This window comes from Paramisgurnus dabryanus, chromosome 8, assembly GCF_030506205.2.
Source record: "Paramisgurnus dabryanus chromosome 8, PD_genome_1.1, whole genome shotgun sequence".
Classification (NCBI taxonomy): domain Eukaryota; kingdom Metazoa; phylum Chordata; class Actinopteri; order Cypriniformes; family Cobitidae; genus Paramisgurnus; species Paramisgurnus dabryanus.
This window is the reverse complement of record NC_133344.1, coordinates 45,273,754-45,287,362: the sequence shown is the minus strand read 5'-3', so window position 1 is coordinate 45,287,362 and position 13,609 is coordinate 45,273,754. Positions and strand designations below refer to the sequence as shown.

The 13,609-nt window shown below is 42.9% G+C and overlaps 1 protein-coding gene across 1 annotated transcript in view; it reads right to left on the bottom strand.

Moving 5' to 3' along the window:
- Positions 1-682: 682 nt before the first annotated feature.
- Positions 683-13,609, bottom strand: part of bace2 (beta-secretase 2) — a 36,341-nt gene continuing 23,414 nt past the window's right edge. The window contains exons 5-9 of the mRNA XM_065281875.2: positions 11,362-11,496; positions 10,906-11,007; positions 8,963-9,112; positions 3,706-3,874; positions 683-3,248 (exon numbers count right to left, since the gene is read on the bottom strand). Coding sequence (XP_065137947.1) covers positions 3,007-3,248; positions 3,706-3,874; positions 8,963-9,112; positions 10,906-11,007; positions 11,362-11,496 — 798 coding nt within the window. The 3' untranslated portion in view covers positions 683-3,006. The remainder of the gene's footprint in view (positions 3,249-3,705; positions 3,875-8,962; positions 9,113-10,905; positions 11,008-11,361; positions 11,497-13,609) is intronic.

Sequence of the window (13,609 nt, the reverse complement as noted above, 5' to 3'; positions counted from 1 at the left end):
CTCTCTGAAAACCTTCCTCTCTCTCAAACACAGTTTACGTACAACATTAAACTTTGTTACATTTCTCCTCTCTCTCTCTCTCTCTCTCACAAACATGCGGCCAGAAAAAACAAGCGCGTCGCATCGCGTGCGCGTCTCTTCTGTTCGCGCGCCTACATTTGAAATAACGAACTTGACCGCGCAAAAGACACGACATTTGAACCGCCCCTAACATTGTAGAATCAAGTAATTTTTCTCAGTGTGTGTTCAGGTGGCAAACTTAGAAAAAGTAGGCAAGTCTTGTACCGCTTTGAGGCTGTCGTCTGGCTGCCCGTGATTTTAATGTTGCATGTCTTGCAACGCACTGTTCGTCTTTTGCCATCTTGTTGAAGCCGAAAGCATGACCCTCAGTACCCCTCCGGCTGACATGTTGATATCTGATCTAAGTGGGCGTGGTGTGCGTGTGCGTACAAGAGGGCATGACTGATGATAATGTTGTGATTCAGTCATGACAACGCCATTCTCAGCCTGCGCTCCAGCTGGGTCAACTAAAAACTTAAAATTATTTATATAGTTTATATTCAAACTGAAAACATGATGTGATTAACACTCAAGTCATTCAAGTCATCGTGTCTCAAGTCAAGTCAAGTCCCGAGTATTTTATTTTTTGTCAAGTCAAGTCACAAGTCACAAAAATAGTGACTCGAGTCCAAGTCACCAAGTCACAAGTCCCCATGTCTGGAAATAACAGTGCAAAACCACCCGATCTTAATTTTTATCTCCATAACAAAATCCACGATGACAAAGACATGGACTCATAGACATATATATGCTGTTGGTGATTCAGTGAGCCTGGAGATGGCAGTGTACACTGCGAGTTTATAAAATGTTTACTTTAATGTGTAATATGAATAGTGCTCATAAAATGCTTGTTAAATAATACCCTCTATTGAAATGAGTTGAACCAGAAACGGGGGCTGTTTCTCAATGTCAAGGAAGGATCCTCAAAAGCCAGAATTTCAAGGATGCTACGTCATCGACATCCGTCGAAGGACGGTTCCAATGTCGAGGATCCTCGGAATTGCAACCAAGGACTGAGTCCTTCGTTCAAAAAATATCCCATATACAGGAAAGGATGCATATGTGTATCCTTCACGCTCTGAAATAACCCACAATCCTATCCGGGCAGCGCTGAAAGCACCTTTTAATTGACGTAATGACCTGCACTTGGTAGCCTGTTCCATTTACGTGTTCCCCAAATTCTAAAGAGGAGCCTCACCTAGACTCTGAAGGAAGTGACTTGGAAAGACCAGTCCTGCCAAGGAAGTATCCTTGACATTAAGAAACAGCCAGTATTCCATATTTTAATTCCAACCTCAGCTTCAACACACCTGGCTCTAATTTTAAGGAAGCCCTGAAATGCTTGGTTCAGGTGTGTTTGATTGGGGTTGGAGCTGAACTCTGCAGGACAGAAGATCTCCAGGAACAGGGTTGGTCACCACTGCCTTACGTCATGACTTAACAAGTGGACAGTCTTTAATTATCTTTGTGTCTTACCACACTATTGCATTTGACTGTAAACCTGCTAGATATTACACTGCTTTTCACTAAAACCATTGGTTCAATTGGAAAATGATCAGCAAGACACCCACACCTTTTGCAGATTATTTCGGGTGCTTTATTAATGAATTGAATAGTATTAACCAACCATAAATAATTTATAAATTAATTTGGTGTTCTGCCAGGAGCAGGGACAGTTCAGTTTTAAATAAAATCTGAACTTGGAATTACAATCACTCCAATTTATACAATGATAAATAAAAACATTTGCAATTGACACTTTAAACCCCCCCCCCCCAATGTTTAAACCAAGTCTATGCAGTGTCCTGCAGATAAAAAGTCATGACATTATAATTTTAGAGAAAATGTTTCTTTTAAAGTCCAGTGCCCGGTTGCATGAAAGTCCTTAAGCTAAGAAATCCCTTAAATATAAGGTTAAGGGTACCCTTAATAAAAAATGGGTTGCAAGAAAAACCCTTAAGTGAACCTTAAGGCTGTCAATAAGTATTTACCCTTGAATGCTAAAGTATTACCTTAAGTTCTGCTATGCGTTGCTACAAAGTCCTTAAGTCCCATTTTCCCTTAAAAACTTAAGGGACTAAAACAGGTCCCTTAACGTCACACGCGATGGCTGATTTTATGTTTTTTTTTAAGAAAATGAAGCACAAACGCGCATTTCTAACAATCGAAATAATCCCTAGAGAAAAGTGATGCGCATTTATCAGAAGAATGGCGGTTTGATCGTCCGTCAAAATAAAGTGTTTCCAGTTTGAATTACTTTGAGTATTCATGCATGCGGCACTTTACAGTCTGTTATTTGCGATGTTTCATTGTACACAAATTCGCCGTCTGTTGAGCTGCGTGCGTTGATTTGTTTACGCTGTGAGATTTTGTAACCGTAGCAACTGCTTCTCCGCTGCCGTGTTTTGGCAGAGACTATCGTAAAATACTTAGTATCAACACTTAGGTAAGGGTGACAGTTAAGACCTTTGTTGCAACGCTCTTAAATAAATCCCTTACCTCAGGGATTTTTTCTCCCTCAGGGAAACCCTCACTTAAGGAGTTTCATGCAACCGGGCACTGATACTTTTTTGGGCCCATTGTAAAAGGCACCTGAGAGAGCAAACCTTTAGCCGATTATCAGTAGTTTTATTAACAAAATCAAAATTATTTAAGAAAAAAGAAACATCTATATTAGGATGTCTTTTGCACTCTATACTCACGTTCAACACCAGATATATATTTGTTTATATTTCAATGTAATATTTTTTTAAAAGAGAAAACGATTAGGTGAAATGCATACTCCTGATTTCTTCATCTTTCAGTAGTTCAGTTCTTGTCCTTTCTAAAAAGTCTAAATCAAATAATAATCTGATTTCCAAATCAGGCATTTGTGATCTCCTCCAGGCTTCAGTGCAGTATATTTACCACTGGTATTTTTCCTAAGGTCTCTTCAGACTCCTGACGTCACTTGATGCGATGGCGCACAAGCGACGACTCGTCCGTGATTTCGCCATCTCTGTGCCCTCGACAGGGTACTATAAGCAGTATGATTAGTATGACCAGCACCAGGGCACATGTTCCCATCAGAGTATACGCTAACACCCACATCACCGGCTCTCTGATAGACACACCACTTGTGCAGTCTGACGTCACGCTCTCAGCCAGGAAAGGCCCAGCGATCTCAGACAGTGGTACACCGCTGTTTTCTGTTGGAGGGAGATGAGGAGAGGTCATTACAAATAAACCATAATGAAGACCGTTATGGTCAAAACCTATTTTGTTTTTATAGATGATGGATATCTGTGGCCTGGAAGAACTGGGCAGACCTTTAAAGAGAATCAATTGCAAGCCATGCTGTACTTTATATACATAAAGAACCCATGAAACAGTTTGACAGTTGTTTTACATTTGTTGTTTAACTGTGACATCACCGTAGGGTTTTTAAATGGCTTCAAAAAGGCTTCAGATTTGCTATGTTTTTAGGGAGAAATATGGTAACCTTTGCACATACGGACCAACAAGTGTTTCTTTAGCACAATTTAAACTTTTAGGGACAACACATTTAGGGTTGAATTTGCAAATATACTACATACACAGCTGTGCTGTTACTAATAAAGGATTAAGGTTATTAAATAGCCGCATATACAGGTAGAATCCTTTTACCTGCACAGGTGCTAACAGCAAAGCCCACTCTCTTTTGTTCGCGATCAAAGATGACGTAAAAACCCTCCATCACAGTGGCTCCAATGACCAAGCCGTTGGTTGAAGGGGAGATCCCGAAACGGAAACAGTCCAATGTACCACCGATATCTGTGACTGGCTGCACGTACAGCTGCAGAGGCAACATTTTGTGAGAAAAGTACATCATCTTCATTTTATTAACAAAATAAATCATGCGGCAGTTGGGGCCTAATGGTTAGCTAGTCTAATGTGTAACCCGAAGGTCACAGGTTTGATTCTAGATCTTTTACTTTATTTTTTTTAAACACAATACAGTAAATAAAATGTACTTTACAATATAGCACAATGTGTTATACTGCATTTAAATTGATGTAATATAGGAATTATAAATCCATTTAATGCTTGCTTAACATGAAATAAAGGGAATCACAAATGATGGTTTGTCCTATAGTACTATATGTTATTTGAACCCATGCATAAATTGTCCATACGTCTTGTCTGCTCTTATTTTGAATCTGCTGAAGTCACACAATAGCTTTGTGTTAGTCAGTCATTGTTCACTGATAATCTGAAGTTGAACACACAGCCTCGCAAAGTATACTGCAATTTGTTTCATACACGTACAAAGGCGTTCAACAAAGTACATGCAGTGTGCATACAGTACACATGTACTATTTTGATGACGAAATTTCCATAACTCGCACTTTGTGCTGACCCTCGTGTACACGTAAAAAGTGTACCCAGGCCCTAGCATGTCATTTAGTAACTAAAGACCTGGTAAAATTCACTTTTTGTGTGTGCACGAGGGTCATTGTACAGTGTGCATGCTGTAAATTTTGTCATCAGAATCATACATGCATACTGTATATGCACCACCGGGTTTTTGTAACCTTTGCGCATAAAGGTTTTTTGTAGTATGTAAGGTATTGCAATTTGTTTGCCTGTGTACGCGTATGATTCATATAAAGTTCAAAATAATTTGCGAGTAGGGCTGTCACAATGATTAAATAATCGTCTCATCGCGATTGTTTGACCTCATCGCGATGATTTCAGATCACCACAATGATTGCACATCTCTCTAAAAACACAGGGAGGAGCTACTGTACTTAAGTACTAAAAGGCCGTATCTGTACTCTACTGAAGTATTGTTTTTTTTCTCCTACTTTAACTTTTACTTCAGTAAATATTTTCGATGAGTTTAATACTTTTACTCAGATTACTTTTTTATGTGCTGCGTCGTTACTCACTACACTCGTTATAAAAATGTTACGAATCATTCCAAACAGACATTATCACTGCCAGAGGATCCCTTCCTCCCTTTCACTTACTCACAAATATGAGCCGCGGTTGTGGATGTGAAGCGAAGAGAGAGCCAAAGCAGAGAGACAGAGTTTGCGCGCGCGTGAGAGAGAGAGAGAGAGAGAGAGAGAGAATGTGCGAGAAAGGGCAAGAAAGGGCGAGTGTGTGCGAAAGACGGAAACCTAAATACATTGAAAAACACTTGTACATTTACCTATTACCGTTAAATCGACTAATATTTCATTAATACTGAATTCTCTATCGCCATATCAGTTAAATTAATCTGAATTAATCTGAACATTCCTGTCCTTGTACTGCTGTTACAGCCAAAGGAATTGTGAGTGTCCTTCAGCTTAAACATTTGAAATAATATAAACAATATTATATTCAAACTTTTGACTGTTTTCTTTAATAACTTCAGTACACAATACTTGTATTTTTACTTTCAGTAATTTAGTAGTATATTTTAAAATAATCAACTTGCAGTACTTACAAGTTTTTTTTTTAAATACTTTAGTACTTCCACTTAAGTGCTGTGCTTAAAGAGCACTTCAACTTCTACTCAAGTCACTTTTTTGATAGAGCACTTGTACTTTTACTCAAGTCTGGGGCCCTAGTTGTCACAGTGTCAAACTGTGTTCTGTGTTTGTATTATGTATTTGTGTTGTTCCCCGAGTTAGCCACCAGATGTCTCTTGTCTTCACTGTCACATGTGCCATGAACTGCATATCCCATAATCCTGTCTGTCATCATTGATCATTGTTTTCATTGCACTCAGCTGTTTCCACTCACCTTGTTAGTGTCTGTGTATTTAAGCCCTGTCTGTTCAGTCTGTGTTGTGGATTCCTTGTTGTAGTTACATCGCCTTCTGTGTATGTGTTTGTATTTATGTTCTGGATTGTTTCTATGGATTTTGACCTTTTGCCTGCACGGATTATGATTTTGGATCACCCCTAATAAACTGCTTTTGGATCTTACTTTTTGTGTGAGCGAATCGTGACAGAAGGAATCCACCATGAAAAGATCCAGCGGATTGGGGATCCGGATCAGTCCGCCCGCTACTGCTAGAGAGAGAGTGGGGCGGATAAGTAACATAAGGGCCCTACGCCAGCAGGGTCAGCCGGTGGGTGGTCTGGCCCAAAGTTTTTGGACCTTGTCTCGCGGCCTAGGTTATAACGATGCAGCACTTAAGGACCTGTTTAATACCTGCCTGGATGACCCTTTACCTAGGTGGGAAATGAACGGACTGGAGATTCTGGATTTCTGGGGGTTCACTCGTTACTTAGAGCATCGTAGCCAGTGGGATGACACTGTCACACCGGCGGGGCCGGAAGAGACGGCCGCCACCAAGCCAGCAGCTGTTCCTAAGGTGGCTGTCTGCAGGGCGGCACCTGTTTTTGAGACTGCCACTACTATGCCCGCACCTGTTTATCGGAGAGTCACGATTGGGGAAGGGACTGTTTTCGACAGGGCGGTGTCTATGCCGGCACCCGTTCTCAAGATGGCCGCCACCAAGCCAGCAGCTGTTCCCAAGATGGCCGTCACAAGGCCTACACCTACTTTTGAGACCGCCACAGTGATACCTTTACTTTCCATATGGCCACGGTCTCACAGTCACCTGCTCTCAGGAGAGCCATCCTCATACCCGCACCTGTGCTCAGAGAGGCACCTGAGGTATGTTCTTTTGACTCAGTGCTTTCCGTGTTTGCCATGGCTCTGTGGTGCGGGTGGTCTGTCTTCTGTTTTTTTGTTCAGCACGACGTGAGGCCGAGTGAGTCATCTGAGCCGAGTGAGTCATCTGAGCCGAGTGAGTCATCTGAGCCGAGTGAGTCATCTGAGCCGAGTGAGTCATCTGAGCCGAGTGAGTCATCTGAGCCGAGTGAGTCATCTGAGCCGAGTGAGTCATCTGAGCCGAGTGAGTCATCTGAGCCGAGTGAGTCATCTGAGCCCCCTGTGTCTCGTTGGCCAGTTAGGGCGGTCACCCCGAAGAGCCAGAGACTTTTTATTGTCACTAAGACTATGGCCAGTATTGAACTTTATGCCTGTCTTACGATGGCGGTTCCCAAGCTCCCTGCTCTCACTGCCTGGTCCAAGATGGCTAGTTTCGAGCTCTCTGCCCTATTTAACCTGGCCCAGAGGGCCTCTTTCTATTGTCTCCCTCTACCCAGGTTCCTGACACCACCAGTACCACCCTGGGTTCCGGTCCAGCCGGCTCCGCCCAGGTTTCCTGCCCTGTTTTGGTCCCTGCCTCCGCCCGCGGCTCCGCCCTGGCTCCAGCCTCCGCCCGCGGCTCCGCCCTGGCTCCAGCCTCCGCCCGCGGCTCCGCCCTGGCTCCAGCCTCCGCCCGCGGCTCCGCCCTGGCTCCAGCCTCCGCCCGCGGCTCCGCCCTGGCTCCAGCCTCCGCCCGCGGCTCCGCCCTGGCTTCAGCCTCCGCCCGCGGCTCCGCCCTGGCCTCCTGCTCTGCCGGACCCGCCCTGGCCTCCTGCTCTGCCGGACCCGCCCTGGCCTCCTGCTCTGCCGGACCCGCCCTGGCCTCCTGCTCTGCCGGACCCGCCCTGGGTTCTAGACCCTCCATCCCTCCCCCAGGTCCACCTCCGTTCCTCCACCCACCTGAACTTTTGTGTTTTGTCGTTGGGAGTGTCTGGAAGCCACTCCGTTAGAGGGGGGTACTGTCACAGTGTCAAACTGTGTTCTGTGTTTGTATTATGTATTTGTGTTGTTCCCCGAGTTAGCCACCAGATGTCTCTTGTCTTCACTGTCACATGTGCCATGAACTGCATATCCCATAATCCTGTCTGTCATCATTGATCATTGTTTTCATTGCACTCAGCTGTTTCCACTCACCTTGTTAGTGTCTGTGTATTTAAGCCCTGTCTGTTCAGTCTGTGTTGTGGATTCCTTGTTGTAGTTACATCGCCTTCTGTGTATGTGTTTGTATTTATGTTCTGGATTGTTTCTATGGATTTTGACCTTTTGCCTGCACGGATTATGATTTTGGATCACCCCTAATAAACTGCTTTTGGATCTTACTTTTTGTGTGAGCGAATCGTGACACTAGTACTTTATACATCTCTGATTAATGAGACAGTATCAGATGGCGCTCCTTAACCGACAGTGTAAACCCGTACATTGCAAAGCCAATCAATACAGTGGAAAAAACAGCATTTAAAGAAATGCTGCAAAACTTTGATAAGCAGTATGAACTGCCAGGTAAAACATACATTTCCAAAACAGCAATTCCAAATTTAGGGAAGTGAATGATGCTATTCTTAAGGATCTGTAGGAAATTATTTTTTTGCAGCCACTACAGAAATGTTTGGCTACTATTTAAGGCCTATTCCGATATAGTCCATTTATTTTGATTGCTTTTTTTCAGACACTTTATTGTGTTTATCTCTTATGAAGAATTGTCAGTTTTTTTTTTTAGATATTTTCATTAAATAATTACTTTTAAATATGTTTTATGTGTATTCATATAAACTGCCAGATAAACCTTGCAAAATATTTAATTTAAATAATCACTACAATGTGTGAAAATTATTCCATGAACAAAGAAAAAAATTATGAGAATTAAATGTCAATGAACAAAAAACAGGCAATTAATCGTGATAATCAGCAAAGCCATAAACAGGCAAGTAATCGTCACAATTTATTAGACAATTAACGGTCAGCTAATCGTGACAGCCCTATGTGTGAGTATGCTCTTGTACGCGTAAAAACAAAGTATACTTGGGCCTTAACAGTAACACACACTATAAAGTCAGGATAAAGATAGGGTTGAGTAAATGATGAAACATTTCAAATTTGGGGGTGAATTACGCCTTTAAGACCACAGCCATCAGTGAAGGACAATTTAGTGGGTGACCCAGTGTCCTCTAATATGGAAGTTCTGTGTTTATATCTAGGTTTCTTATGTGGATCTATATTGGCTGATCCTTACCTGTGGGAGAATGGTGATGCGAAAGGACTGGCTGGTGTTCATTGCTCTGAGGTAGATTGAGATTTTAGGAAAAAATCTCCAAGGTGATTCTCCTTTTGCCCAGCATGCCAGCTTGGTACCATCAAAGAATCCAGTTGAGAAGTTCTCAATCTAGTCAAAAAGACAGGGTTTCAAAGTAAAACTTGTAATGAGACAAATGTAATGAGATGAGTATGATCAGATAAGTTTAGCTCATGTGGTCATGGTCAATGCATGTTTATGCCCAGTTGCTTAAAGAGCACCTATTATGCCCTTTTTCAATGTGTTGATATTGGTTTTGTTGTAAACTAGGGGTTCTCAAACTTTTCCAATCGTTCTGTGCAGCACCTCATGAAAATAAGAGAAACGTGGCCCCCTAGTGGTTCAGAGGGCACTGCATTGCATATTATAAGAATGCTTATCATTAAAATCATCTTGTCTCAGTTACAAATTTGACGGGTAAATGATAAAGAATGATTCGCCCTCATATTTATTGCATTGCAACAGATTGATACTGATACTTTTGATACTTTGCCGTAAAGGCGGCTCTCCTATTGACCCTGACCTATCAGTGTGGCTCTCATTAAAAAATAAAGAAGACCACTGCTTTAAAACATTCCAAAGACCACCTTACCAAATATGATAGTATAAACGCAGAATAACAGAAAATTGAAAACAAATAAAGCCGTCAAAAAAAAAGGATATTCAGATCTTGCATACTGCAAAGAAAACAAGTTCAAATTAATTTTTTATTAACGCAATGCTTATATTTTAATTACACCTTATGTCACTCCTGACTCGCTTTTTTGTAATTTGATTGAAATGGTCACATTTACATTGTCACAATACATTAAGGCAAAACTAAAACGGTTATAAAATAGCAAATGAATTAAAAGTGATTTCTACTTGTACATATTCAGAATTAGATCATGCATTTTAAGCCCTTTTCGGACAGGATTAGTTTTACATAGAGAGGTGGGGTAAAGTAATTTTTATCAGAGATTCTTAGTGATTTTAGTCCTGTCCGAATGCTCAATGCCAGTAAAGAATACGGCGACTTCTGCCTTTTACCTTCTGATATAAGGAAGCAACATAATGTGCACCTGACAGCGATGGAGGTGAAGCACTGCGTAATCGAGTTACCCCTTCCACTTCTGAATTTTTTACTGAGATTTCTAATCCCTTGCGAATTGGCCATCAATATAACAGACGTCTTGTGGTAAAGTTGCATTACTCCACCCATAAACCCCTAATAAAACTAACCCTGCCTGAATAGTGCTTTAAAATAGTGTTTTTATTCAAATACAAATACGAGTTCAAAAGAACAATTTGATGCGAAAATCAGAAGATTTGTCAATTGAAGAAATAAATAATGTCAAAAATCATATGTCAATAGTCTCCCACTGCCTACGTGGCCCACCAGATGGAGCTCCGAGGCGTACTAGTATAGAATCACTGTATTAAAACAGGTTGTCATGTTTGATTGTTCAATAAAGAGTATTTTTTAAATAATTGATGTGTCTCTCATTCCTCGCATTCCACATTTATTATCAATATATCATTATGTAGTTAATACAGTCTGTTAATACAATTTTGGTGGCTTGATTGTACTGTAAATAACTTCAAAAACACTATAAATAAATGGTTTTGAAGAAGAATATTTTGGTTAATTTAGTCAGCTTTTCGTTGAACAAAGAGGAAAGCCTACTATGCCATTATCCTTCTTCTTAAAGTTTCTCTGTGTACACATATCCTTAACAAGTGCACATTTTGGCTGTATTATTTGTATCCCCTTCAAAAACGGCTGAAATGTTATGTTTATTGTCCCCGCCCAACTTTTATGCCCATGTATGTATTATAACTGTTATTGCATGCACCAAGCCTGTATATCAGAGCTTAATAATGTGTAATTAAGAAGGTCATACCATTGATGCTTTCATAATGGCCTCCACCACAGCACTAAAAACATTTTCAGGCAGTCGAAGTAGAGTCGTCCCACTATCTACAATAGCTTTATCCGAGTTGTACTGCAAGAAAAAAAAACGAGAGACAATTGGTCAAGGCCTCATCCAACTGCATTACCTGCAACACCTGCTCCTCTTTTAAGGATTTATAAACAACATTACTACATGCTTATCTTTTTCGTGTATCTTATTGAAAGCTGTAGTTTCTCTACTAGCCATCTTCAATTTAACGAATCCTTGGAGCGATTCCATTCACCAGATTTACAGTTTTAACAAGATCAATAACCATTGTGTTTTGTTATCTAAAAGGATGAGCTACACGCTTAGATTTTCTCATCTGGATTGGGTTTATTGTGTAGCACATGTATAGTAGAGTTCCTATATAAAGGAGAATATGCTTTGGTTTGTCTTTTATACCTCTTTGCAGTCTAGATTTAAGTTTTGGTCATTAATTTCCAGCTTCAAAACTTCCACTTGGTAGTACCACTCCTCTATGACACGGGTGTACCAAACTGAACCCCGGTGCAGGGTTGGCTCAACCCCTCCCATGATCTGAAACAAAGAACAAAGAAACAAACATTTTCTATATAGTAAGAAGTGTCAATTTAAACTGTTGTTCACTTTGTTTTAAATGAAATAAATCTGTTCCACATGTACACAAATATATTTAAATGCAGACTGAATTAACCAAATATTGTTACTAGTGGTAAAAAATCAGCAGTGCAGCAGCAGTTCAGATGTTTTTACGCACAAGCTTTTTTAAAGGGGTCATATTATGACTTTTTTAAGATGTTAAATAAGTATTTGGTGTCCCCAGAGTACATATGTGAAGTTTTAGCTCAAAATATCCCACAGATAGTTTATTTTAACATATTTTTGCTTGCACTTACAAACTGGCAATTTTAACATGCCATTTTTGTGTGTGTCCTTTAAAATGCAAATGAGCTGATGAAATACAGACACTGATCACAATGATGGTGTCAGAATCCTGCCGGATCCTGTTGGTATTTTAGTCTAGTTTAGCATGGCAGGGTTCTGACAGTACATATGTTCTATGTGGGAAGTGTGTGGTTGTAGTATTGGTTTATTTCGACCACGCATTTCCCGGGTCTCGTCACTTTTTCCCCGATCCCTTACTCGTGATTATTTTCAGCTGTATGTAATTTACTTTCTCCCTATTTAAGAGTCCTTGTGTTTGTTGTCCAGTGCACGTTCGTCTTGTTTCATGCCTTGTCCCATGCTTGTTTCTTGCCCTGTCGGTTCCAGTAAGTTTTGTATTTATTTAAGTATTGATCTGTTTAATGTGTTGAAAGTCATTGTTAGTTTTTGTTAAGTTTAGTGTTAGTTTAGTGTTGTCTTCCCTTGTCTTGTTTTGCCCCCTCGTGGGTTTTGTTTTCCTGGTTTTTCCCCTGTTTTATAATTAATTCCCTTTTTGTTTACGTCCGCATCTGGGTTCGTGTTTTGTGTTCCCCGATTTCCTGACAGAACGAACGTGCCAGAAAAGAACCCAGCGGACATGTACACCGGTACTCGCCTGGCGAGACGGGGAAAGGGTTGCCGCCCCGCATACGAGTCGGGTTACGAGTCTTATGACCCGCTCGTATGCGGACCCGTAGCCAACGTCAGGTGGAACCCGACCCGAACCGCCGAACCCCATCGACTCCCGCCCATCCGGGAGGGAAGGACCGTCGGGATGTGGGGGTTCGGCGACCCTGAACTCTCTCCTCTGGCTCCAGAGAGCCGCTCCCCGCCTCCGTCCCTTCGAGGGAAGCGTGAGAGGAGGATCTCCTGGGAGTCTTCGTCTGGGGGGTCCTCCTCCGACTTAAGAGCACCACCACATCCTCTATCTGCTCCGCGACCTCGAAGGAAGAACAGGAGGAAGGGGGATCTTACCCAGCCACCAGAGCGGCCAGAGCGTCTAGAGCGCCCAGAGCCGTCGACGCAGCCGCCAGAGCGTCCAGAGCGCCCAGAGCCGTCGACGCAGCCGCCAGAGCGTCCAGAGCGCCCAGAGCCGTCGACGCAGCCGCCAGAGCGTCCAGAGCGCCCAGAGCCGTCGACGCAGCCGCTAGAGCGTCCAGAACGCCCAGAGGCTTCGACGCAGACGCCAGCGCAGCCCCAGCCATGTGCGCCGCCAGCGCAGCCCCAGCCATGTGCGCAGCCAGCGCAACCCCAGCCTTGTGCGCCGCCCGCGCAACCCCAGCCGTGTGCGCCGCCCGCGCAACCCCAGCCGTGTGCGCCGCCCGCGCAACCCCAGCCGTGTGCGCCGCCCGCGCAACCCCAGCCGTGGGCGCCGCCCGCGCAACCCCAGCCGTGGGCGCAGCCAGCGCAACCCCAGCCGTGGGCGCAGCCAGCGCAACCCCAGCCGTGGGCGCAGCCAGCGCAACCCCAGCCGTGGGCGCAGTCAGCGCCACCCCAGCCAGACTTTGCCATTTTTGGCCATGGTCATCCCTGGACTCTCCCGAAGTCCACCCAGACTCTTTCCCCACCCTCCCACCCTGGACCACCCCCTATGAACTTTTGTGTTCCCCCACCCCCCCCTCCCTTGTTTATTATTTTTATTGTCCCATCCCAATCCAGTCATTGTTATGTCTTGTTTGCCCCTAATGTTATTTGTTATGTTTTCATGGTTCATGTCATGTATGCAGTCCGTCTTGTCCCGTGTTTA